Genomic DNA, 23,789 nt, shown 5'->3' with positions numbered 1-23,789 from the left:
ACTGAGCATCTCATCAGTCTTAGTGTGTGTGCATGCACACTGCTACACTGTGCACTCCAGGATTGCTGGCGAGTACAGCTGTGAGCTTCTGGCCAATTCTCCTGTTTCTGCCTTTCATCAGTGATAGGAATGCTGGGATTACAGATATGCGCCACCATATCTGGCTTTACATGGGTTCTAGGGATTGAACTAGTATGATAAGGTTTGCACAGAAAGAGCTTTTACCCAGTGAGCCTTCCCTTCACATCTCACTCCTGCTTGATCTATTTTTTCTTGTTTTTCTTTTTTGAGAAGGGATTGCTCTGTCTCTTCTTTGGTTTAGTTGAAACAACAACTTACTCTGGATGGCCAATCCTCCTTTCTCAGTCTCCCAAGTACTGGGATTACAGGCTTGCACCACCACACTGTTGAATGAGTCTGGGGTTTCTTCCTGGACATCAGGGAACTCTGTTGTCATGCTCGGGGTTGTGCTTCTTACAGGCAGCCCAGCATTCTCAGAAGCAGTCCACTGAGCTCTTCCAGTGCATGTACTTTAAAGACAGAGACCCGGAAACAGAGGAGCGCTGCATGGCCGATGGAGTGATTTATTCAATTAGAACAAATGGTGTGCTTGTATTTATACCAAGGTATGTTACTTCTCATGCAGTGGTTAATGAGAAATCACAGTTAAACTATATCAGTGTTGAACACAAATGATATATATAACTTACTAAAATATTATTTAGACTGGGGGTATGTAGCTCAAAGGTGGAGTATTTGCCTAACACATATGAAGTCCTGGGTTTGATCCCAGCATAGCATAAAACCAGGTATGGTGACATGCCTGTAAAGCAAGATCACAAGTTCAAGGTCATCCATCCGTAGCTACAGAATGATTTTAATGCCAGCTTACACTATATAAGACCTTATCTCTAAAAAAGAATATAAGCTTGGCATGGTGGGACATGCCTTTAATGCCAATACTCAAGAGGCAGACATAAGCAGATCTCCGAGTTCGAGGCCAGACTGGTCTTCAAAGCAAGCTCTAGGCCAGCCATGGCTACAGAATGAGATTTTTTTCAAACTCTCTATGTTAGCATATGCAATGGTACATATATACACTATTCATAAAATTACTGTATGTACACAGTGTAATATAGTCATGAAATAACAGGAGCAATTGGGAGTGCATATGTAAACATATCTATATCAGTCTTAGGATCTTAGTCGGCAAAGCATTGTTTCTTATCTGCTTCTGTAAAAAATGTTTTTGGAGGTGAACCACAGGAAGAGTGGCTAAGCATAGAAGATCTGCATACTAATACATTATCTCGGTTTTACCCTGGTGATGATTTAGGTTTGGGATTAAAGGTGCTGCTTATCTGAAGAATAAAGATGGCTTAGTGATATCATGTGACCCAGAAGGCAGCTCAGAATGGAAGCCGGGATCCCTGCAACGATCTCAGAACAAGATCACCTCTACCACAGCTGGAGGACAGTCTGTTACATTTCATCTGTTTGACCATGTAACAGTAAGTCTGTGTACATTCAATGTTGTTTCCAAAGTGAGGACAAAAGGTACATGATTTCATAACATGTATTTCTCTGTGCTAGGTAAAAATATCTGTCCAGGCCTTGCGTTGCCATTCTGATACAATCAGGCTTGAAATAATAAGCAACAAACCATATATGACACCAAACCCAGAACTGTGCCACCAGAGTTCCCTCTTGCTGAGAAGTGAGTTAGTGAAAGAAGTAACCCGATCTGTGGAAGAAGCTCAGCTTGCCCAAGAAGTCAAAGGCAAGGTGCTTCAGGAGGAGTATCAAGAATTCTGCCAAACAAAAGGAAGAAGTCTATACACACTTCTGGAGGAGATAAGGGACCTTGCTCTTCTGGATGTTTCAGACAGTTATGTAATGTGAAATACTTCTACTTCAATAAAGAACTTTGTCTTAGGAGTCACACTGTCTTTTCAAACTTAAATGTCGTCACTTTATGTTCTAGCTAAAGGAGATTAAGTGGGTACTCCACATATTTGTGCTCATACCTCATTGAAGTAGAATTAACTCCCTATGTAAACTGGCTTTTTTGTTGTTTTGTGTGGTTTTTTTTTTTCCTCAAGACAGGGTCTCATAATATAGCTATGGTTGGTCTAGACCAGTGTGGTCTTGAACTCAGAGATCCATCTGTCTCTGCCTCTCAAATGCTGGGATTAAAGGCATGCACCACTACTCTTGACTACTAGAAATTGGCTTTTCAGCAGTTTAGTAGACAGTGATGGGGCTGTAAAAGGCAGGTTGCTAGTTTCTTTTTAGTTTTTTGAGACAGGGTCTCACTTTGTAGTCTTGGCTAGCCTAGACTGTGCAGATGAAGCTGATCACTGAGATCCTCCTGCCTCTGCCACTGGACTACTGGGATTAAATATATGTGCCACCACACTTGGCTCAAATTGATCCTTTCAAATGTTTATTTTGTAGTTTTTACAGACATATTTAGATCACAGTCCCCTCTGGTGTCATTTAGCCATTTCAGGTAAAATAGTTCTGTCCGTATTGTTCTTCAGCTGGACACAGGGCACGGAAAGGGTGGTGTAAATCTTGCCTCAAACTCCTTTCCCACCCTCAAATTCTATTGTGTACCTCCAATGGTCAAGCCTTGGAGAAGTGTTCCCAAATTCACCACTGGAAAAGTAATACTTCTCCCACCGGCCCTTCTCTGATCTAGACAGCGAGTGTGCCTGGAAGCCTGCTATAGCCTTCCTGGTATCAGGGGTATGCTGAGACCAGCCTCCGTCTTCTAGTTGTTCCCTGCCTAAACAGTGAGCCTGTCCTCTTGATTCATTTTTCCCTGGCCAATCACTGAGATAGTTCCCATAAGCCCACAACCCACAGTCTGTGCCCAACTTCCTGGCTTTCCAAACCATCTTTGTTACTACCAACTTACTTGATGTCAGCCCACTGTAGCACCATAACCCTTCCCCTTAGGAAGAGGCAAGAGACTTTTTTTCTTTAGAACGACTGCCTTTGTCACTAAATGTTATCTCCTCCATCTTCAGTCTTTCCCCCAATTCTAGTGGGTATTTGCTGCTAGGAACCAGACCATAAACTTCTCAACTTGGTGTTTCTCAGCTGGAGTTAGTCCCTCTACCAGGCTCATAAAGCAACTAAACTCCAGTCAGGTTCTCTTCATCTGGCCCCATCACCTCTAGCCTCCTCCTCATCATTCCAAATCTTTATTTCCTGTATTTCTGGCATTACACACATGCTTCCCAATACTCAGAATCCCCTCTACCAACTGACAACTGTTTCATGTGACCCCTTGCTGTACACTGACCCTCACAATATTCTCCAAGTTTCTCTCCAATGAATAGAAACATGGAGGGCCATTCTGTTTTCTGGAGATGCTGAAGTTTCATACCCATTATCTTACAGGCCCTACACAAGCCTTCTAGCACATTCTCAACCTATAAACATCTCTGAACTCACTTACCATCATTAATGGAGAGGCATTACCAACCTTGTATGTGATCTTTTAAACATTAAAGCAACTCTTCAAAATACAGACAAGCTGGGTTTTGTGGCACACACTTTTAGTTCTAGCTAGCACACATGGCAAATACAAGCAGATCCCAGTGAGTTTTCAGACCAGATGAGGTTACAGTAAGACCCTGTTTCAAAACCAGTACTGGAGATGACACACACACATATCGTAGTCCTGGCACTTGAAGGCAAAAGCAAGGAGGTTCACCACAAATTTCAGGTCAGTCAGGATGATGTAATGAGAGTGGGTCTCAACAAAACTGTAGTCAAAACCCTCAACCATTTTAGCAAAAGTTTAAATTATATAACCAAACCATGGTGAGAAACGAAAATCCTGAGAGTTGTTTGCAAAATACATTTCTTTATAAAAACAGACTTTAATAGTCAGTGCATATTTACATTTTAAAACTTTACCCAATTTAGTGAAAGAATTCAGTGCAAACTGCAAACAGCTTATAAAGCTGAATTTATACAGAACACCAAAAATAATAAATAGATGTATTAAAATAGCTAGTAGGAGACACATTGCATTTTAAGCAGGAATCCATATGAAGTCTTAGGACTCAGACTTATACAAAGTAGAAAGATCTACAAATAACCCCAAATTTGCAGGATTCTGTTGTAGGAATCTGGCTACTTGGAACATTTCTGGATTAGTCTCTGTTAGTATGGTCCAGCTGTTTTTCCTCTGCTTTGAACTGTTCTTCTTCATTTGTACCGGCAGAAGGAACATCGTGTGGGGCATCTACAGTGTCTGTGTTTAATCCGCTTGATTCTTCTTGATCCTCACCAGTACCGCTCTCTTCTACTGTCTGTGCCCAAGATGTATTCACTGACACATCTGAGAAAGGAATCACATCATTATTACCAATTATAAGCAACTGACTCAATCTGGATAAATACAAATCTCTCCAAAAGCTTACTTGGTAGAAACAAATCTATAATCCCCTTGTTATGATTACTAAAGTCTAAATATAAACCAGTTTTTCACACATGCATAAAACACACTTAAAATGCCAAGGGTCCCAGGAAAGTGGATGTAGATCACCCAATTATAGAATGAATATAGATTAGCAACATGAGGCCCTGGATTAAATCCTGGCACTCCCACACAAAAGAGGGTCCTAAATGATACATTCAAGTCCTACATTCAAATCTTCAATTTTACTCAAATGTAACTTCTCATTCAAAATGGAAATTAGAAAGTGATCCAAAGAAATCAGATATAGGGCAGGCAAGATGACTCTGTTGGAAAAGATGCTTTGCTGTCACTTCTGATTAACCCAATAGTGGAAAGAGAGAACAGACTCTCAAGTTGTCCTCCGACTTGTATGCTGTGGCACATGCAGGAGCATGCATATGTGCACACACAAACACAATGTCAACACAGACGCAATTAAGTTTTATGTCAAAGTGATCTATGGTAAAGATAATTTAAGCCAAGGATGATGGCACATGCCTATTCAGCACTTAGAATCCTGTCTGGGGGAGAAACAAACTTTAAGTTATATAACAAACAGAAAATGAGTATTAGATCCCTAGTGTCAAGCAAGCATACTTTGAGATGCTACAAATAATATTTGTTATTATTTTTCATTATGTGTAGGTATGTAAACGAGAGTACATGAGCCCCTTGAGGTTAGAGTTATCAAATCTGGAACTACAGTTACAAACAGTCATAAGCCACCCAACATGGGTGCTGAGAAGCTAATTCTGGTATTCTGGAACTGCAGCAAGTACTCCTAACCAATGAGTCATTTCTCCATCCCTTCATGATTTCTCACATACTAATAAATCTTTTGTTAAGATAAAAATGAGGCCGGGCGGTGGTGGTGCATGCCTTTAATCCCAGCACTCAAGAGGCAGAGGCAGGCGGATCTCTGTGAGTTCCAGATTAGCCTGGTCTATAAGAGGTAGTTCCAGGACAGCCTCCAAAGCCACAGAGAAACCCTGTCTCAAAAACCAAAAAAAAAAAAAAAAAAAAAAAAAAAAAGATAAAAAAGATAAAAATGATATAATGATATTTATCCTGACTGAAAATCAAGACTAGATTACAACATTTGCTTGAGAATTGTTATATTGGAAGAAACATTTTACAACATGGTATTTACTTACAATTCTTTTCTGTAGGTTTTTATTATATTTATATGTACATGTATGTGTACACACACAAGTGTGTGGGTGCCCAAGAAGGCCAGAAGAGAGCACTGGATACCTTAAAACTTCAGTTATAAAGGGCCAGGCGTTGTTGGCGCACGCCTTTAATCCCAGCACTCGGGAGGCAGAGGCAGGTGGATCTCTGTAAGTTCGAGACCAGCCTGGACTACCAAGGGAGTTCCAGGACAGCCTCCAAAGCCACAGAGAAACCCTGTCTCGAAAAAACCTTCAGTTATAAGCTATTGTGAACCACACGATGTAGGTGCTCACAACCAAACACAGGTCCTCTACAGGAGTAGCAAGTGCTTATTTTAACTGCTGAGCCATTTCTCCAACCTCATTTGCTGTAATTCTTATTTTTTTTTCTACTCAAAAGGAAACAATTACAGATACATTCCCAACTTTTGTTTAGTGACAAGGTCTTTCCTTTGTAACTCAGGCTAGCCCAGAACTATGTAGCTCAGGACACCCTCACTTAATCTCTCTGTTTCAGTCTAGTAAGTGCTGGTGCATGCCACTAAACATTAAATTATTTTTAAAATTAATTCTCAATAATTTCATACAAGGTAGTATAATTCTTTTAAAATACAGTTTTGAGAGGAGCTAGAGAGAACACCTACAACCATCTGTAATCCAGTCCCAGGAGATCTGACACCTTTTTCTGGCTTTCATGGGCACCAGACACACATGTGGTACACAGATGTTATCTTTAGGCAAGACACTCATACATATAAAACAGTAAACTAATAATTTTTTTTAATTGAGTTTTGTGGCTAGAGAGATGGTTAAGCAGTAAAATGTACTTGCTGCTCTTGCAGAGGACCCAGGTTCTAATCCCACACCACATGGTGGCTTAACAGCCATCATTCAATCTAGTTCCAGGGGATCAAATGCCCTCTTCTGACCTCTGAAGGAAAAAGGAACAAAAACTGTGCAGACTGCTTACTATGGCAGTGCACACCTTTAATCCCAGCACTTGGGAGGCAGAGGCATATGAGTTCGAGGCCAACCTGGTCTACAGAGTGAGTTCCAGGACAGCCAGGCTACACAGAGAAACCTTGTCTCAAAAAAACCAAAATGAATAAGTTAAAAAATAAAAATGGGGCCCCTGATAGCTGGCTCCCCATCCACCAGCTGTGCTTTGGACCTGGTTGCAGAGAGCCATTTCTCCAGAGATACGGAAAGGGGGCCGCCCTCTCCCCCATCATATTGAATGCAAGTTAAGATGACCTGCTTCTGGGTTGGGGTTTTATATGTACCAGAGCAGCTCCCTCACTATCTACTGAAAGTCAGCCCTCAACACAAGGGTTTGTTTATTAAAAAAGAAAAAACAGAAAACTGGGAAACTTAAGGCAATTTTTAAAGTGGGTGACAAACTATAAAAAGTATAAATCACAAAAATGGAACAATGTATTAGAAAGCATTTCAGTAGCCAAGTGCATAGCACACAACTGCATTCCCATCACCTTAGGAGGCTGAGGCAGAAGATCATTAAGTGGGTAAGTGGGAAGTTACTTGTATAAATAAGACAAACTCAAAATTAAAATTTAAGGAAGGATTGAAGATTCAGTTCCTTGAAAGAGAGCTTACCTAGCTTGTGTAAGAGCCTGTTTCAATCTCCAGTGTCTGCCATTCCCTAAAAAGGCATTTTAGTTCCCTATTTATATCACAGAAAATTACTGCTAAGCCTGAGTTAGTACAGAAGACGCTGTATTATAAAGTATCACAAGCTGGAGCAGTGGTGCAAACCTATATAGTCTGAGCTTTACAAGGCTGAGAAAGGATAAAAGCAAGTTCAAGCCCTGACTAGGTTACAGAATTAGTTTAAAATCCTGCCTCAAAACAAACAAATGAATAAACGAATGAATGAACAAATGAATAAATGGAGAGAGAGTATGTGTGTGTGGATCTAGCTCAGTAGTATATATAGTACCTGACTAGCATATGCAAAGTGCTGAGTTCAATCCCAAAAGCTAAAATATATTGATTCCACAATAATAATTTTCCTAAGTATGATCCTAAAAATACATGTAAAGTGCTTTAAGAAGTCAGAGAAGAATATATTACTGAAGGATTTGACACTCTACAGATTTCAAATAGCAAACACACATACACTGACACACTCTCTAAAATATACATAAACTTAACATCACTTTTCTATTCCTAGAGGTATTTTATTTCAAGAGATAGTAAAGACATTAAAATTTCCTACATGCCCTTGATATTACATGGTAGCTCATAAAAACCAGCATAAAATTTACCATTTTCTAGGGACTGGCTATTACTCAGTAGCTTTGCCTGCCTTCTTTCCAAGGCCAGCTGTTTATTTCTCTCAATTCTCTGTTGCTGTTCTTCTGTTAGGCTTCTACTTGATTCAGACGCCAACTTCCTGCTGTCAGATGAGCTTGTCAAAAAAGGATCAAATCCAGCAGCAGTTGCATCAAGGGTATTAGTTTCTTCAGCTTCATCTGTGGGAGAAAATAAAAATTAATACAACTGTACATTACAGTAGCTGGAGAAAGAACTTACACAGCATTCAGTCAAAGAAGTTTTAAAGTGGCAAGTGGCCTGACCTGAAGAAACAATATGTAAGGTATGAGAATGTGGCCAGTATGGCTGATTCAAATAAATACAAGATATGTTTACAAATCACTCTTTTTTTTTTTTTTGGTTTTTACAAGACAGGGTTTCTCTGTATTGTTTTGGAGGCTGTCGGTCCAGCCCAGCCTCGAACTCACAGAGATCCGCCTGCCTCTGCCTCCCAAGTGCTGGGATTAAAGGTGTGCGCCACCAATGCCTGGCTTGCAAATCACTCTTATGGTGAGCTGGAAGTTACATCAAATGGACATATTAAATACGTAAAAGGAGTCTGGGGAGGTAGCTTGATTGGAATAGCATGCAAAAGGCCCTCAGTTTGATCTCTAGTACTAGCTTCAACTTTTACTTTTAATGAAATAAGTTGATTTAATTTTAAGACAGAAGACTGACTTGACTGACAATAAAGAAGCAAGGGGACCTCTGTAAGTTCAAGGCCAGCCTGGTCTACAAAGCGGGTTCTAGGTTCTAGGACAGCAATAACTACACAGTGAAAACTTCTTTTGAAAAACAAAAACAGCCGGGCGTTGGTGGCTCACATCTTTAATCCCAGCACTCGGGAGGCAGAGGCAGGCAGATCTCTGTGAATTTGAGACCAGCCTGGTCTACTGAGTGAGTTCCAGGACAGGCTCCAAAACAATACAGAAACCCTGTCTCGAAAAAAAAAAAAAAAAATCTAATAGCCGATTTCCTTTGGAGAAAAACAATCAAGTAAAGAAAGGATAGAGGCCCAGTGAGATGGCTTAGCAAATAAAGGTACATGATATTCACACATACAAAGTAGATAAATAAAAAATTTAATTACAGCAGGGCAGTAGTGGGGCACGTCTTTAATCCCAGTACTTGGGAGGCAGAGGCAGGTGGATCTCAGTGAGTTCAAGGCCAGCCTGACCTACAGAGCAAGATCCAGTACAGCCAGAGAAATCCTACCTCAAAAAAAAAAACCAAAAATATATATATTTTAACATATTATATTACAGAAATATAATTATAGAAAAATAATAGCCAGGCGGTGGTGGCTCATGCCTTGAGTCCCAGCACTCGGGAGGCAGAGGCAGGCGGATCTCGGTGAGTTCGAGACCAGCCTGGTCTACAAGAGCTAGTTCCAGGACAGTCTCCAAAGCCACAGAGAAACCCTGTCTCGAAAAAACCAAAAAAAAAAAAAAAAAAAAAAAAAGAAAAATAATAAAGAAAAATATCAGCAGTAATAAAATTTCCATCATTTATGAATGGATTTCAAAAAATAAAGGGCTAGGGCTGGAAGGTGGATAGATGGGTACAAGCATTATTTCAGGTCCCCAGCACTATAACACAGAGGTGGAAGGAAAATGGTGAGAGACCCTTTTAAAAAAAATAATGTAGAGAGGCTGGGGAGATGGCTCAGTGGTTAAGAACACTTGTTTTTCTTACAGAGGTTCAGTTCCCAGCATCCACACAGTGGCTCAAAACTCTCCGTATCTCCTAACTTCCAAAGATACCAGGTATTCACACATTCACATTATGCACATACATACATGTGGGCAAATACAAATAAACCAAGCCTAAAATACTATTGTAGAGAATGACAGAAGATACCTAACATAGACCCCTATGGCACGTACACACACACAATTTTTTATTTACATTTTTAAGTTTATGGGTATTTTACCTATACAATGTGTGTGCCTGGTGCCCAAGGAGGCTAGAAAAGGTCATCTGATCTCCTGACACTGAAATTAGTTATAGATGAGCTGTCACATGGGTGCTGGGTCCAAACCCAGGTCCCCTGGAAGAAAAGCCAGTAAGTGCTTCTTAACCACTGAACCATCTCTCAAGGCTCCTACCCCAACTCCTTTTTTGTTTGTTTCAAGAAGGGCTAAAAAAACAAAAAGGGGGTAGAAGTTTGGTGTGGTGGCTCACACCTAAATTCTAACAACTGGGAGGCTGCGCATGGAGAATTACCAAAAGCTTGAGGCCAGTCTAGGCTACACAATGATTTCCAGGTCAGTCCAATCTATAGAAGACTATCTCAAGAAAAAGAAATGAACAAAGAGGGGCAAAGAGAGAGTAACTCAATAGTATAGGATTGCTTGCCATGTAGAAGGCCCTGGCTTAATTAATACTCAGTCGTAAGGAATGAAAAGAGGGAGGAATAAAAGACTCATTAAGGCCAGATGGTGGTGGCACACACCTTTAATCCTAGCACTGAGGAAGCAGAGGCAGGCAGATCTGTGAGTTCGAGGCCAGCCTGGTCTACAGAGCAAGTTCCAGCACAGAGCTACACAGAGACCCTGTCTCAAAAAAACAAAAACAAAACCCCAAAAAACAAATAAAAGACACAGTTCATGTGATTCTAATTTCTATTTGGATGTGTAGATCTCTCTGTGTAAAACCAAAATTTGAAACATTAATCTGGTACTATTTTCAAATAAGTATATTAGCTCAAAACTTTCTAAACTAGATCTATTTATCATGCACAGGTGAGGGTGTATTTTATGTGCACATGAATGCCATGCTATGGAGGTTAGAGGAAAACTCTATAGGAGTTTATTCTCTCCTTCCATCACATGAGTTCCAGGGGTTGAATTCTGGTTGTGAGGATTGGTAGCAAGTGCTTTTACCTGCTGAACCATCTCACCAGCACCAGCACCAGCCCCAACACCAGACTTTTAGGAGGATTACTCAATCACACTCTGCTTACTTTAAAGTTGTACAATAATATGTTTTTGATAAAAGCAAAACAAGTTAGGGGGATGGAGAGATGGCTCAGCGGTTAAGAGCACTGGCTGCTCTTCCAGAGGACCAGGGTTCAAATCCCAGCACCCACATGGCGGCTCACAACCGTCTATACAGAGATGCTCTCATCTGGCCTGCAGGCATGCATGCAGACAGAGCACTGTATACATAATATATAAATCTTTAAAAGAAAAACAAAATGTTAATTTTATAACAAGATAAAAGTACATGCATTAGCTAAGATGAATTAATCAAATACTCAAACATTCTGTGTGTGTGAATGTGGTATATATATGCATGTTTATGTGGAGGCAAGGTCAGCATCAGGTGTCTTCCTGTTTCATTTCCACTGTATCTTCTCAGACAAGGTCTGTCAATGAACCTGGAGTTCAATAACTGAGTTAGATTGGCTGCCCAGAAAGCCCCAGGTCCTTCTTGTCTCTACCTCCTAGCACTTGAACTATACATCATGCTACTACACCTGGCTTTTACATGGGTGCTGGGGATCCAAACTCAAGTCTTCATGCTTACAAACCAAGCACTTTACCACTGAGCTATCTCTCCAGCTCAGACACCACTTAACTTTAACAATTTAGGTTCTTTTTGTTCAACATACATGGATGCCTGGAATCCTAGCACTCAGGTTTACAAACAAGCAAGCAAAAAGACGAAAGAAAAATATAAGGATTTCAGATTTAGGTCTCTCCTATGTATTTTACATGTCAACATGCTTACAATTTTCTGAATGATTCATGTTAATTTATGCCTATGTACAAGTGGATACCTCTACTCCAAACCACCTTTTGACTGACCTCTACTGCTTAAGAAAAAAAAAAAAAAAAACTTGTGGCCAGGCAGTGGTGGCACACTCCTTTAATCCTAACACTTAGGAGGCGGAGGCTGGTGGAACCCAGCCTGGTCTACAGAATGAATTCCAGGACAACCAACAACCAAGGCCACACAGAGAAACCTGCCTCAAAAAAAAAAAAAGTATGAAACTTCCCCAGTTAATATAACTATTGTCCTCTGTGCCTCACTCTGGGCTCTACTCTTATGTTTAATTACAAGACCCATCAAACTACTGACAATATTATTTGTCTAACTCAAATGTATAAACTGGGAGGCTTAATTTTATTCATCTTTTATCTTTGAACATTCAGTACAATAGTAGACAGCTCAAAAAAGTGCTGCTAAATAAATCAACTAACCCCGGAGTATAGTTTCTGGAATTTAGTGCCACAGTAATTCTTTTGACATATGCCATTGTGTGCCATTAATAAATACCACCATTCCAAAAAATTTTAAATTCTAGACTATTAAAACATTGGTTTTCATCCTGTTGGTCAAAACCCCTTTGGCAGTTGAATGACCCTTTCACAGGGGTCACATATCAAATATCCTATATTCAGATATTTACATTAAGATTCGTAACAGCAGAATTAGTTACAATTGAAGTAACAACAAAAATAATTTCATGGCTAGGGGTCACCACAATATGAGGAACTGTATTAAAGGGTCACAGCATTAAGAAGGTTGAGAACCACTGATTTAATCCATAAGATTTTATGTGGAGTCTATATATTACTAATTAGAAAAGAAATGCAGTGCATCTGGGTGGTAGCGCACACCTTTAATCCCAGCACTAGGGAGGCATAAACAGGTTGATCTCTGTGAGTTCCAGGCTAGCCTGGTCTACAAGAGCTAGTTCCAGGACAGCCTCCAAAGCCACAGAGAAACCCTGTGTCGAAGGGGAAAAAAAAAAAGCAATAATCTAACATCAAACTAAGACATAGCAAAGGATTTTCATCAAATAGAGGAGCATCAAAAGCATTCACACAAGCCGGGCGTTGGTGGTGCACGCCTTTAATCCCAGCACTCGGGAGGCAGAGGCAGGTGGATCTCTGTGAGTTCGAGGCCAGCCTGGTCTACAAAGTGAATTCCAGGACAGACTCCAAAGCCACAGAGAAACCCTGTCTCGAAAAACCAAAAAAAAAAAAAAAAAAAAAAGCATTCACACATACAGATGCACACATAATTAAAACTACACTTTTAAAAAAGTTTTAAGTAGGGTGGGGTGGTGCACACCTTTAATCCCAGCACTCAGGAGGCACAGGCAGGTAGATCTCTTGAATTCAAGGTCAGCCTGGTCTCACAGAGAAACCCTGTCTTGAAACTCGAGCTGCACCCCCACACCGCACCCCACTTCCCCCACCCCACAAAAAAGTTTTAAAAGTATTTATGTATGGAGCCATCGCACAGAAAATCTGATAACTATACAGACTCTGTCGGCAGGAACCAACTGTTTTGATGTATGTGACTGTCTATGGTTGCACTGTACAACTAACAAATGCAATCAATACCAGGAACAGTCACGTAAGTCTTCCTAAAGTCCTATAGCCATGGATCTGTTCTCTAGGATTTTTGTTTTTGAAACAGGATCTTGTATACTCACTATGTAGTCAAGGCTGGCTTTGAACTTTAATCCTTCTGTACACTGTGTGACTATATTGGTTTGATTGGTTTAATTAACAAGCTGACTGGCCAATAGCTGAACCGGATAATTAGGTGGGAAAGCCAAACTGAAAATGGTGGAAAGAAGGGCAGAGTCAGAAGGAGCAGGAGAGGAACATACTAATAAAGGTACCTCCACGTGGCAGAGTGTAAGTAAGGAATATGGGTTAACTTAAAGATTAAGACTTAGCTAGCAACAAGCCTGAGCTATCGGCAGAGCATTTGTAATTTATATTAAGCCCCCAAGTCAACTATTTGAGAATCAGCTACAAGGTCTTTGGGTATTTGGGAACAGGTGGACAGGAGTGAAACGCCCAATTACATCTCCTACTTCTACCTTCTAAATGCTGGGATTACAGAAATGTGTTACCACTCATAGTTCAAGAGTCTACACATTGAGGCCGGGTGGTGGTGGCACATGCCTTTAATCCCAGCACTCAGGAGGCAGAGGCAGGCGGATCTCTGTGAGTTCCAGACCAGCCTGGTCTACAAAGCAAGTTCCAGGACAGCCTCCAAAGCCACAGAGAAACCCTGTCTCAAAAACCAAAAAAAAAAAAAAAAAAAAAAAGAGTCCACACATTGAATGAAATGGAAATTTCTACCAACAAATTATTTTCCCTGTCCCAGAGACAGTTTTTGTAATGGTTTATATGCATATGAACACTCTAGTGTGTATTTGCACTAGCAAGGACTGTAAGAGATCAATAAAGTCAGCAGGTTCTCAAAACAACCTTCACAACCTTTAATTGCTAGAACCTACATGATGGAAAAACCAACTCCAGAAGTCCTAATCACACACAAGCCATGACACATGAGCACAAATACAACATAAATGTTTAAAATGTCCCTATTTTATAAATATTTTCTATTCATGTCTAACAATACTACAATTGTATCTTTTCTGATTATTTATGTATCTGAGATAATTTCTCAGTATGTAGCCCTGGCTGTCCTTGGAGCTCCTCCTTATGCAGACTAGGCCTCAAACTCAGAACTACCTGTCTTACTTCCTGAGTGCTAGAATTAAAGGCATGTGTACCACCCTGCCAGTCTACAATCTTTAGGAAATAAAGTTCAAAAGGGAAGGAGTCAAGGAAAGGTAACATGGACTTGAACAAAGTACAATGACATACACGTGAAAATCTCATAGTGAAGCACATTCTTTTGGGGGGCGGGAAGTGAGGCAGAGTCTAAGTAGTTTTGGCTGTTGTGGAACTATGTAGTCTAGGCTGGTATTCAACTCACAACGATGCCTCTGACTCCTAAGTGCTGAGATTAAAGGCATCTACCACCATACCTGGCTGAAACTCATTCTTTTGTATGCTAAAGCTAATAAAAAAGAAACAAGTATCAAATGTAACTATTACTGGGCTAAGGAGATGTATCAGTGGATAAAGGCCCTTGCTGTCAAGTCTGACAACCTGAGTACAATCCCTGGGATTGACATGGGTGAAGGTTGTCCTCTGCAATCTATACCCATATGAATAAATAGTAGCTCATTACAGGCATACTTAAGTGCATTCAAGATTTACCAAAAACTAGACTAAACTCACGGTACAACTATTAACTATACTGTAGTTACATAAACGTGGGTTAAGACCTCAGTTGTATATATAATATCTCCTGCTCCAGCTAGAGCCATTTATAAATGCTGTGATAAAGAAAATAAAGTTGTAATTACCATTATTGCTAACAAAATCTTCATGTATAATAGGGAGATCAAGTCGAATTCGTTTTAAACAGGTCTGAAAAAGAGACATTTTTTCCATTTTATCAATAAGTTAGGGAGGAAACAATCATTTACTCATATCTGAAAGAATTGTTCTTCAAATAATGACTATTAATTTTCCTGTCTAACAAGACAAGAGTTCAAAAGACTCCCTAATAGCAGTTCAGCCTCAACTAAATTCATCTTTGTACTACTTAGCATTGTGAATGACATGCCACGATAATCACACTTACCTGAACCTCCTTTTTATTTCCTAGGTTTTCAACTCTGTCAATAAAATCTTCAAATTGCAGTTTGGGGAATAGCCTATGTGCCCAGTGCTCCATGTGTCTGATTAGCGTTTTCAAGTCTTCAGCCTGACACATAAAAATAAAAATGCTGAACAGAATACTCAATCTCACAGCTGACCCTGTTAGCAGATTTTAGCATTTAAAGGCAATGCCAAAGTCACTGCTGTCACATTTATAAGGCTAAGAAACTTCTAGAAAGAAGCAGAAAATTCTAAGGGCTTGGAAGACCACAATCTCAGAAAGCATTAAGTAAGAGCACTGAATACAGATTTTGTTTTAGACAAAGTTTTAGAAATTAGAGGGAAATACAGTAGTACAAGGCTGGGAGGACAGTCCAGTTGGTTACATGCCTGCAGAATAAGCCTGAGAACCAGCATTCAATCCTTAGTCCTACATAAAAAAAAAAAAATCCAGGTACAGTGGCTGTACTGGCTTCTTATGTCAAATTGACACAAGCTAGTGTCACTGGAGAGGAAGGAGCCTCAACTCAGAAAATGCCTCAATCAATCAGACAATAGACAGGCCAGTGAGAGGGCCCAGCCCATTGTGGGAGATACCACCCCTGAGCAAGAGGTCCTGGGTTCTGTAAGAAAGAAAGCTGAGCAAGTCATGAAGAGCAAGCCAGTAAGCAGCATTCCTCGATGGCCTCTGCTTCAGCTCCTGCCTCCAGGTTCCTGCCCCATGAGTTCCTGACCTGACTTCCTCCAACGATGAATAATATGGAAGTAAAAGACAAATAAGCAATTTCCTCCCCAACTTGTTTTTGGTTATGGTGTTTCATCACAGCAAGAGAAACTCTGAGACAGTGGCAGACCCATTCAATCTTAGTGCTGAAGAAACAAAGATAAGCTGACACTAAGGCTCACTGGATAAAGCCTGAGGAAGCAAACCTGAAACTGACCTCTGGCAACACCACACACATGCACACCCACAGTCACACCCACTGAGGGGAAACAGCAATACGAAATTAAAACAAAGCTGCCAGGCATGGTGGCACAGACCTTTGATACCAGATACCAGCACTGGGGAGGCAGAGGCAGGTAGATCTCTGAGTTTGAAGCCAGTCTGGTCTATACAGCAAGTGCCAGGACAGCCAGGACTACACAGAGAATCAACCTCTCTGTCTCTGCCTCCTGTGTCTCACCCCCCACCAAAGGCCAGTTTAGCATCCTTTAAATCAGCTATGAAGAAACACCATGACCAAGGTTACTCTTTATTTTAAAAAAAAAAAAAAAAAAGGTATTTAAGAAGCAGGAGAGATGGCTCAGCAGTTAAGAGCACTGGTTTCCAGAAGTCCTGAGTTCAATTACCAGCAACCACATGGTGGCTCATAACCACCTGTAATAAGATCTGGCGTGCTCTTCAGGCATACAGACAGAACACTGTGTACATAATAAATAACTTTTTTTTTTTGGTTTTTTGAGACAGGGTTTCTCTGTGTAGCTTTGGAGCCTATCCTGACACTCACTCTGTAGACCAAGTTGGTCTTGAACTCAAGAGATCTGCCTGCCTCTGACTCCCCAGTGCTGGCATTAAAGGCGTGTGCCACCAACACCTGTAAGAGGGGTCTCACAGGTTCAAAGGCTCAGTCTATTTCATCATGGCAAGGAGCATGGTGGCATGCAGGAAGGCACTAGAGCAGTAGCTGAGAGCTACATCTTGATCCATAGGCAGAGAGCAGGATTGGGCATGGCATAGGCTTTCAAAACATCAAAGCCCAACCCCAGTGACAGCAAGGGCACATCTCCCAATCTTCTGATCCTTTCAAACAGTGCCACTCCCCAGTGACTAAGCTTTTACATATATGACAGGGTGGCATTCTTATTCAAATCACCATAGCTAGCCAGGGCTAGATAGTGATACTCTTGTATCAAAAAAAATTAAAATGAATATATAAAAAAGTCTTAAAATAAAAACCAGGATTGAATATATTCTAGTAGTACTATTTAGCAGGTGTTCAAACACTTGTCCTGGATCCAATGCCCAGTACTAACAAAGATCGATCAAATGTTTCTTACCTCATGACCTTTCCCCTTGAATTTTATCTTATCAAACACATGCCTTAAGGCTGGAAGCCCTCTCTCAGAGGTTAATCTGTGAAAGAAATAATATTTTGAATTTTAGGTTTATTAGCCATGTCAAAAACAACACCATGAGAAAAAATAACTTCCTCATGAATTAGAAAAAAATAAAATATTTACAAAGGGGAAAATGCTTACAGAACTATATGATTTCCAAATCATTCAACCAAAGCTTGTAACAGTAAAAGAAAAACACTGCGTGGAAAACTGTAAGTGTACGAGAGTAACTACCCATACCTAGTAGCATCTAGCTTGGGTAGATTCCTTTTAACTGTTCTCTTTGGTGGTACAGGAACTGGTGCTCCTCTCCCTGATTCTAGAGAAAAAGATCAAAACTTAGTGTTTAAAACTGTAAACCCTGGGCCCTCAAGATGCATCAGTGGGTGATGGCACTAGCCACCAAGCCTGACTATGTTCAAACCCCATACCCACATGGTGGACAACCTGAAAGTTGTCCTGTGACCTCCATACACACATACACACAAATGAATAAATACAGTAATTTTTAGAAATTCAAGCTTTATAAAATGTATCATTCTAGCCGGGCGTTGGTGCCGCACGCCTTTAATCCCAGCACTCGGGAGGCAGAGGCAGGCGGATCTCTGTGAGTTCGAGACCAGCCTGGACTACCAAGCGAGTTCCAGGACAGCCTCCAAAGCCACAGAAAAACCCTGTCTCAAAAAAAAAATGTATCATTCTAACTTAATCTGCTAGAGCATGATTGTGAGAGCAAGGTTAGCCTGGAATATACTGTGAAATCTTGTCTTAAAACAACAAACTGGGGCCAGGCATTGTTGGTGCACACCTTTAATCCAGGCTCTTGGGAGGCAGAGGCAGACAGATCTCTGTGAGTTCGAGGCCAGCCTGGTCTACAGAGAGAATTCCAGGACAACCTCCAAAGTTACAGAGAAACCCTGTCTCAAACTGCCGGGTTGGTGGTAGTGCACCGCTTTAATCCCAGGACTCGGGAGACAGAGGCAAGCAGATCTCTCAGTTTGAAGCCAGCCTGGTCTACAGAGAGTTCCAGGATAGCCAGGACTATATGAAGAAATCCTGTCTCAAAAAAACAAACAAAAAAACCACATCAAAGGGATACCTGTGAAATTCTCAATACAGACCTTCATCAGGTTCCACTTCTGCAGGATCTCTCTCAGGAGAAGCTGGAGGTGGGAATGGAGGAAAAGTTTCATCTTCTACATATTCATAATCTGGTATTTCAAACAAGCCATTCTCTTCTTGCTCTAACATCTTTTCCTCCAGAAGAAAAAAACCAAGTTATTTTTATTCATCCAAAACTCTTCCTATCACACAATCTAGTTCCATCCACACTGAAAGCCATGTTTCAGTCATGTTTTACTCATTTAAACTACATTTCATTTCACCCAAGATAAAAAGTAGAGAAGATAGAAGTATAGAGGAAAACCACTAATCAGAACCAAGGTGTAGTGTAGACCCTACCACTAAATAACTGAATGTTTTCTTTAATATTGATATACATGGGTGTTTTGCCTGCCTATATGTCTGTGCATCACACATGTATTCAGTGCCTGTGGAGACCAGAAGACATCAGACCATGGAATTCAAGTTACAGTTTTGAGCTGCCAAGTAGATGGGAATCAAACCCAGGTCCTCTGGAAGATCAGCCAGTGCTCTTAACCACTAAGACATTGCTCTAGTCCCCAGGTTATGAATTTTTATTCTTCCAACCTAGACCACAATTTGGGACTGCAGATCCCTGTTATCCATTTTGCAACTCTCAAGTGTCTCAAGGACATTTATTAGTTCATCATATACAAAACTAAATAACTAAATGTCCTCAATTCAGTGACACCCATCAAGCTGTTCAAGTAAAAGACTTAAAAGTTATCTTTGACACTTTCTCCCTGTTCTCAATATATCCTGTTCATTTAGTTTCTGAAATATTCTTTCAATATTTTTCCTTCAGCCAGGTGGTGGCAGCACATTCCTTTAATACCAGCACTCAGGAGGCAGAGGCAGGTAGATCTCTGCATTTAAGGCCAGCCTTGTCTACAGTGCAAGTTCCAGGACAGCCAGGGCTACACACAGAAGCCCTATCTCAAAAAAAAAAAAAAAAGAAAAAGAAAAAAAAAGAAATGCAGGCCGGGCGTTGGTGGCGCACTCCTTTAATCCCAGCACTCGGGAGGCAGAGGCAGGCGGATCTCTGTGAGTTCGAGACCAGCCTGGACTACCAAGCGAGTTCCAGGACAGCCTCCAAAGCCACAGGGAAACCCTGTCTCGAAAAACCAAAAAAAAAAAAAAAAAAAAAAAGAAATGCAATGGAGCTGGTACACGGGTCAAGCGAAGCATTCAGGAAAGAGGCAGGCAGACCTCTGAGTTGAGGTCAATGTGATCTACATAGCAAGTTCAGGACAGCTAGGGCTAGAGAGACACTGTCTCAAAAAAAGAAAAAACATTCAATTGCAAAAATAATTTTTGTTACCAATGGTGGCACCTGTAATTCCAGCACTTAAAAGAGAATCAGGAGGGGGGAAGGGAGGGCACGGGAGGAAGGGAGGGAATGGGAGAGGGACCTGGAACTGAATGTGAAGCAACCTTGATTCTTATCTAAATTTAAACTGGAAAATAAAATTAAAAAAAAAAAAAAGAGAATCAGGAACCCAAGGTCAGCCTTGGCTATATAACAAGTTCAAGGCTGGCCTAGACCAAGAGACACTTTTAAAAAAGATTAAGGGGCTGGAGAGATGGCTCAGCAGTTAGAAGCACTGGCTGCTCTCTCAGAGGACCCAGGTACAATTCCCAGCACCCACATGATAGCTTATAACTGCTTGTAACTCCAACTTCAAGGGATCCAACACCTTCACACAGTCCATACACACAGATAAAACTGAATGCTCATGAAACAAAAATAAATTTAAAAAAATAAGTCAGAAGCAGGTGGATCTCTAGAGTTTGAGGCCACCCTGGTCTACAGATTCAGCCAGCTCCAGGGCTACACAGAGAAACCATCTCAAAAAAAAACACATAAAATAAAATTTACCAAAGCCACAGAGAAACCCTGTCTCGAAAATATTAAAAATAAAATTTATCCCATGCCAGCTTCATTTCATGCCATCTCTCTCATACTCTCTTTTTAAATTCCTTGAAAGAACCATCTCTGCTGTAACCTGGATGTTACCAGGTGGCAGTGGCAGCAGCACACACCTTTAGTTGAAGCCCTTGGGAGGCAGAGGCAGGCAGATCTTTGAGTTCAAGGCCAACCTGGTCTACAGAGTGAGTCCCAGGACAGGTTCCAAAGCTACAGAGACACCCTGGCTCAAAATAATAATAATAATAATAATAATAATAATAAAAATAAATAGTAATAATAATGGTATTTTGTTTTAGGTTTGTTTTGGTTTTTTCAAGACAGGGCTTCTCTGTGTAGCCCTGGCTGTCCTGGAACTCACTCTGTAGAGCATTCCAGCCTTGAACAGAGATCCACCTGTCTCTGACTCCTGTCTCTGTGAGTTCGAGGCCGGGCTGGACCGATAGCCTCTGAAACAATACAGAGAAACCCTGTCTCGTAAAAACATAACAAAACAAAAAAAAAAATCCAAGACAGTAACGGTGATATGCACTGTAATCCCAACATTTATGAGTCTGAAGTGGGAGCCCAGAAAGCCAATCTGGGCAACAGAGTTCTTGTCTATACACACATACAACACAGAATGCAGATGTAACCCAGCTGGTAGAGGGCTTGGCTAGCATTCACAAAGCCCCGGATTCAATTCCCAGTACCCCACACACTAGGTGTATGTGGGGTGGTGCATGGGCTTGTAATCCCAGTCCTCAGACAGATCAAGAGGCTCTGAAATTCAACGGTATCTTCAGCTGGGTCAAGTACAGACCTTTATATTATTTTTACTAATTATTGGGTGTGTGTGTGTAAATGGGCAATTGGACAACCCTGTGGAGTCAGTTCTTTCCATCTTTTACATGAGATCTGGGGATCAAGTCTTGTTCCCCAAGCACTATCCTTATCTGCAGAGCCACCTAGCTGGCCCCCAATTCTAAATCTATGACCATAAAAGCAAAGTACTAACTCTGATAATAAGCGGCCAATTCTTTGAGTAAGTTTTATGAACCACAGGTTTGGAGAACCAAAAAGACAAGTTACAACAGCCAGGCAGTGGTGGCAGACACCTTTAATCCCAGCACTAAGGAGACAGAGGCAGTCGGATCGCTCGCTGGGTTCAAGGCCAGGCCAGGCTCCAAAGCTGGAGAAACCCTGTCTGGGGGAAGAAAAAAAAAAAAAGGACAAGTTTCATGGCACTGCTTAGGGCTGAAGACTGTAGGTGTGCCTACTGTAGCTCTCAGCCTGGGTTCTAGCCCAGAGAAGCGCCCCAAACCTCCAAGCATCTGGTGAGTACATGTAGTTCCATTCGGGAGTTTGAAAATTGTAGTTTAAAGCTACAATTAGCAGCAAATAACCAGTAAAGCACGCGGTGGGGCCTTTATCAGTAGACTGGTTTCTTTTAATGTACTTAAAGAATCAGTTGTTCACTAAGCTCCTTTCTCCCTTGACAACATCTTTTAGACGCGGAAGTCTCTATTTCCCTCCCGGTCCTCAAACTCCCAGAGAAGTATGGCTAACAAATTCAACATCCGAGTGGCAATTCCTTCCCACACCTGTTACAAACGTACAAGTGTCCCAGTTGTCACGGAGACGCGCCTCACCTTAAAGGAGCCCAGCACCCTGACTCAGCCTAGGTGCCATCCTTCATTCACCCCACATCCTTCATTCACCCCACATTCTCCGTCCCGACGACGCTTGGCGCCAAGGGTCTGTGCGTGCGGAGAAGACGCCGCCCCTGGGGCGGCCCGACACCCTCCCGCCCGGACGCCTCCCGCCCGCTCCGTCTGGCCCTCCTCAGCCGCCTTGCAGCCTAGCTCTGACGACCCCAGTTCCCGCAGCCCCCGCGCCCAACTTCCAGTGCTGCTGCTTCTTCCAGAGACTCCCTCACCGAAACGGGCCTCACCTCACACAGACAGCGGCCACTGCGGAGCGCGCCAACAGCACCTCTCGCGAGATTCAGGAACTCCCTCCGACGAGAAGAGACGGGAAGTTTGGCGCCGACGATACGCGAAGTGGCCTGGGCGGGGCCTAAGGTCCCGATTCGCCGGAGCCCGCCCACTGGCGCTCGAAAGCCTGCTTCCCCATCCGCAGCATCTTACTAGCCTGAAGCTCAGAGTTCCCTACTTTCTATGCAAGCCGTTAGGTTTTGAAATAGGACTCTGGTGGAAGCCGGGTCTGAGAGCCTACACCTGGAACCCCAGCACTCGGGAGGCAGAGGCGCCGGCGGGTCTACAAAGCAAGTTCCAGGACAGCCAGAGCAGAGGCAGGCGGATCTCTGTGAGTTCGAGGCTGGGCTGGACCGATAGCCTCCAAAACAATACAGAGAAACCCTGTCTTGTAAAAACCAAAAAGAAAAAAAGAAAAAAAAAAGAAAAAGAAAGAAACTCCCCCTCAAAAAACAAACAACAAAAAAGATAAAGGTGCTAGAGAGATGGCTTAACCATTAAAAACACTTGTTGCTCATGCAGAGGACTCAAGTTTGGTTTCCAGCACCGACTTAGTGGCTCATAACCTTGTATAATACCAGGGTATCTGAGGCCCTCCTCTGGCCATCAGATTATAGGGAAAAGGAGCCAGCCAAAGAAACACACTTTGGCCTTGCAACAAAAACCAAAGAAATGGACCCTGACCCTGAAACCAGTGCCAAAGAAATACACTTTGTCCCTGGAATCAGAGCCAGTGAAAGAAATACACCCTGGCCCTAAAACTAGAGCCAAAAGTCTAAAAAGGACCAGAGAAAGAAACACACTTTGGCCGGGCGTTGGTGGCGCACACCTTTAATCCCAGCACTCGGGAGGCAGAGGCAGGCGGATCTCTGTGAGTTCGAGACCAGCCTGGACTACCAAGCGAGTTCCAGGACAGCCTCCAAAGCCACAGAGAAACCCTGTCTCGAAAAACCAAAAAAAAAGAAAGAAAGAAAGAAAGAAAGAAACACACTTTGGCCCTGAAAACTCGAGCCAAATCTGACCCTAGCCTTGTGCAGAAAACTAGCCAATCCCTGAGCAGGAGATTGAAATCTGGCCAATCCCCACCCTGGAAACACCCCCCCCCAAGAATCCTTATATAAACCCTCTGTCTGTTCAGTTTGTGGCTGT

General features: G+C 41.8%; 2 protein-coding genes and 1 non-coding gene across 8 annotated transcripts in view; 1 reads left to right on the top strand and 2 right to left on the bottom strand.

Annotated features, from left to right (window-relative positions):
* Positions 1-1,938, top strand: part of Dis3l (DIS3 like exosome 3'-5' exoribonuclease) — a 41,043-nt gene extending 39,105 nt beyond the window's left edge. For all 3 annotated transcript variants that reach the window (XM_005075558.4, XM_013117453.3, XM_013117454.3), the window contains exons 15-17: positions 481-626; positions 1,337-1,511; positions 1,594-1,938. In XM_005075558.4, the coding sequence (XP_005075615.1) occupies positions 481-626; positions 1,337-1,511; positions 1,594-1,902 (630 nt within the window). In that variant the 3' untranslated portion in view covers positions 1,903-1,938. The remainder of the gene's footprint in view (positions 1-480; positions 627-1,336; positions 1,512-1,593) is intronic.
* A 495-nt stretch (positions 1,939-2,433) lies between these two features.
* On the bottom strand, positions 2,434-22,722 carry Tipin (TIMELESS interacting protein). 4 transcript variants are annotated; one of them, XM_040739682.1, is made up of 8 exons: positions 22,598-22,722; positions 18,716-18,845; positions 17,835-17,913; positions 17,535-17,610; positions 15,460-15,582; positions 15,179-15,242; positions 7,938-8,144; positions 2,434-4,360 (listed from the first exon to the last, which is right to left on the bottom strand). In XM_040739682.1, exons 2-8 carry the CDS (start codon positions 18,843-18,845, stop codon positions 4,173-4,175), a joined length of 867 nt encoding a protein of 288 aa, XP_040595616.1. In that variant the 5' UTR covers positions 22,598-22,722; the 3' UTR covers positions 2,434-4,172. The 4 variants fall into 4 exon arrangements, with proteins under 4 accessions (XP_040595616.1, XP_040595617.1, XP_040595619.1 ...); XM_040739683.1 differs by having other exon boundaries at positions 18,716-18,851; positions 22,598-22,706; XM_040739685.1 differs by lacking the exon at positions 22,598-22,722 and adding an exon at positions 22,296-22,443.
* Positions 13,224-13,359, bottom strand: LOC121137695. The gene has a single exon (XR_005875006.1).
* Positions 22,723-23,789: the final 1,067 nt, after the last annotated feature.

Source organism: Mesocricetus auratus, unplaced genomic scaffold, assembly GCF_017639785.1.
Source record: "Mesocricetus auratus isolate SY011 unplaced genomic scaffold, BCM_Maur_2.0 Super-Scaffold_100691, whole genome shotgun sequence".
NCBI lineage: Eukaryota > Metazoa > Chordata > Mammalia > Rodentia > Cricetidae > Mesocricetus > Mesocricetus auratus.
Note: the sequence above shows the minus strand (reverse complement) of the source record. Positions and strands in the feature narration are given on the sequence as shown.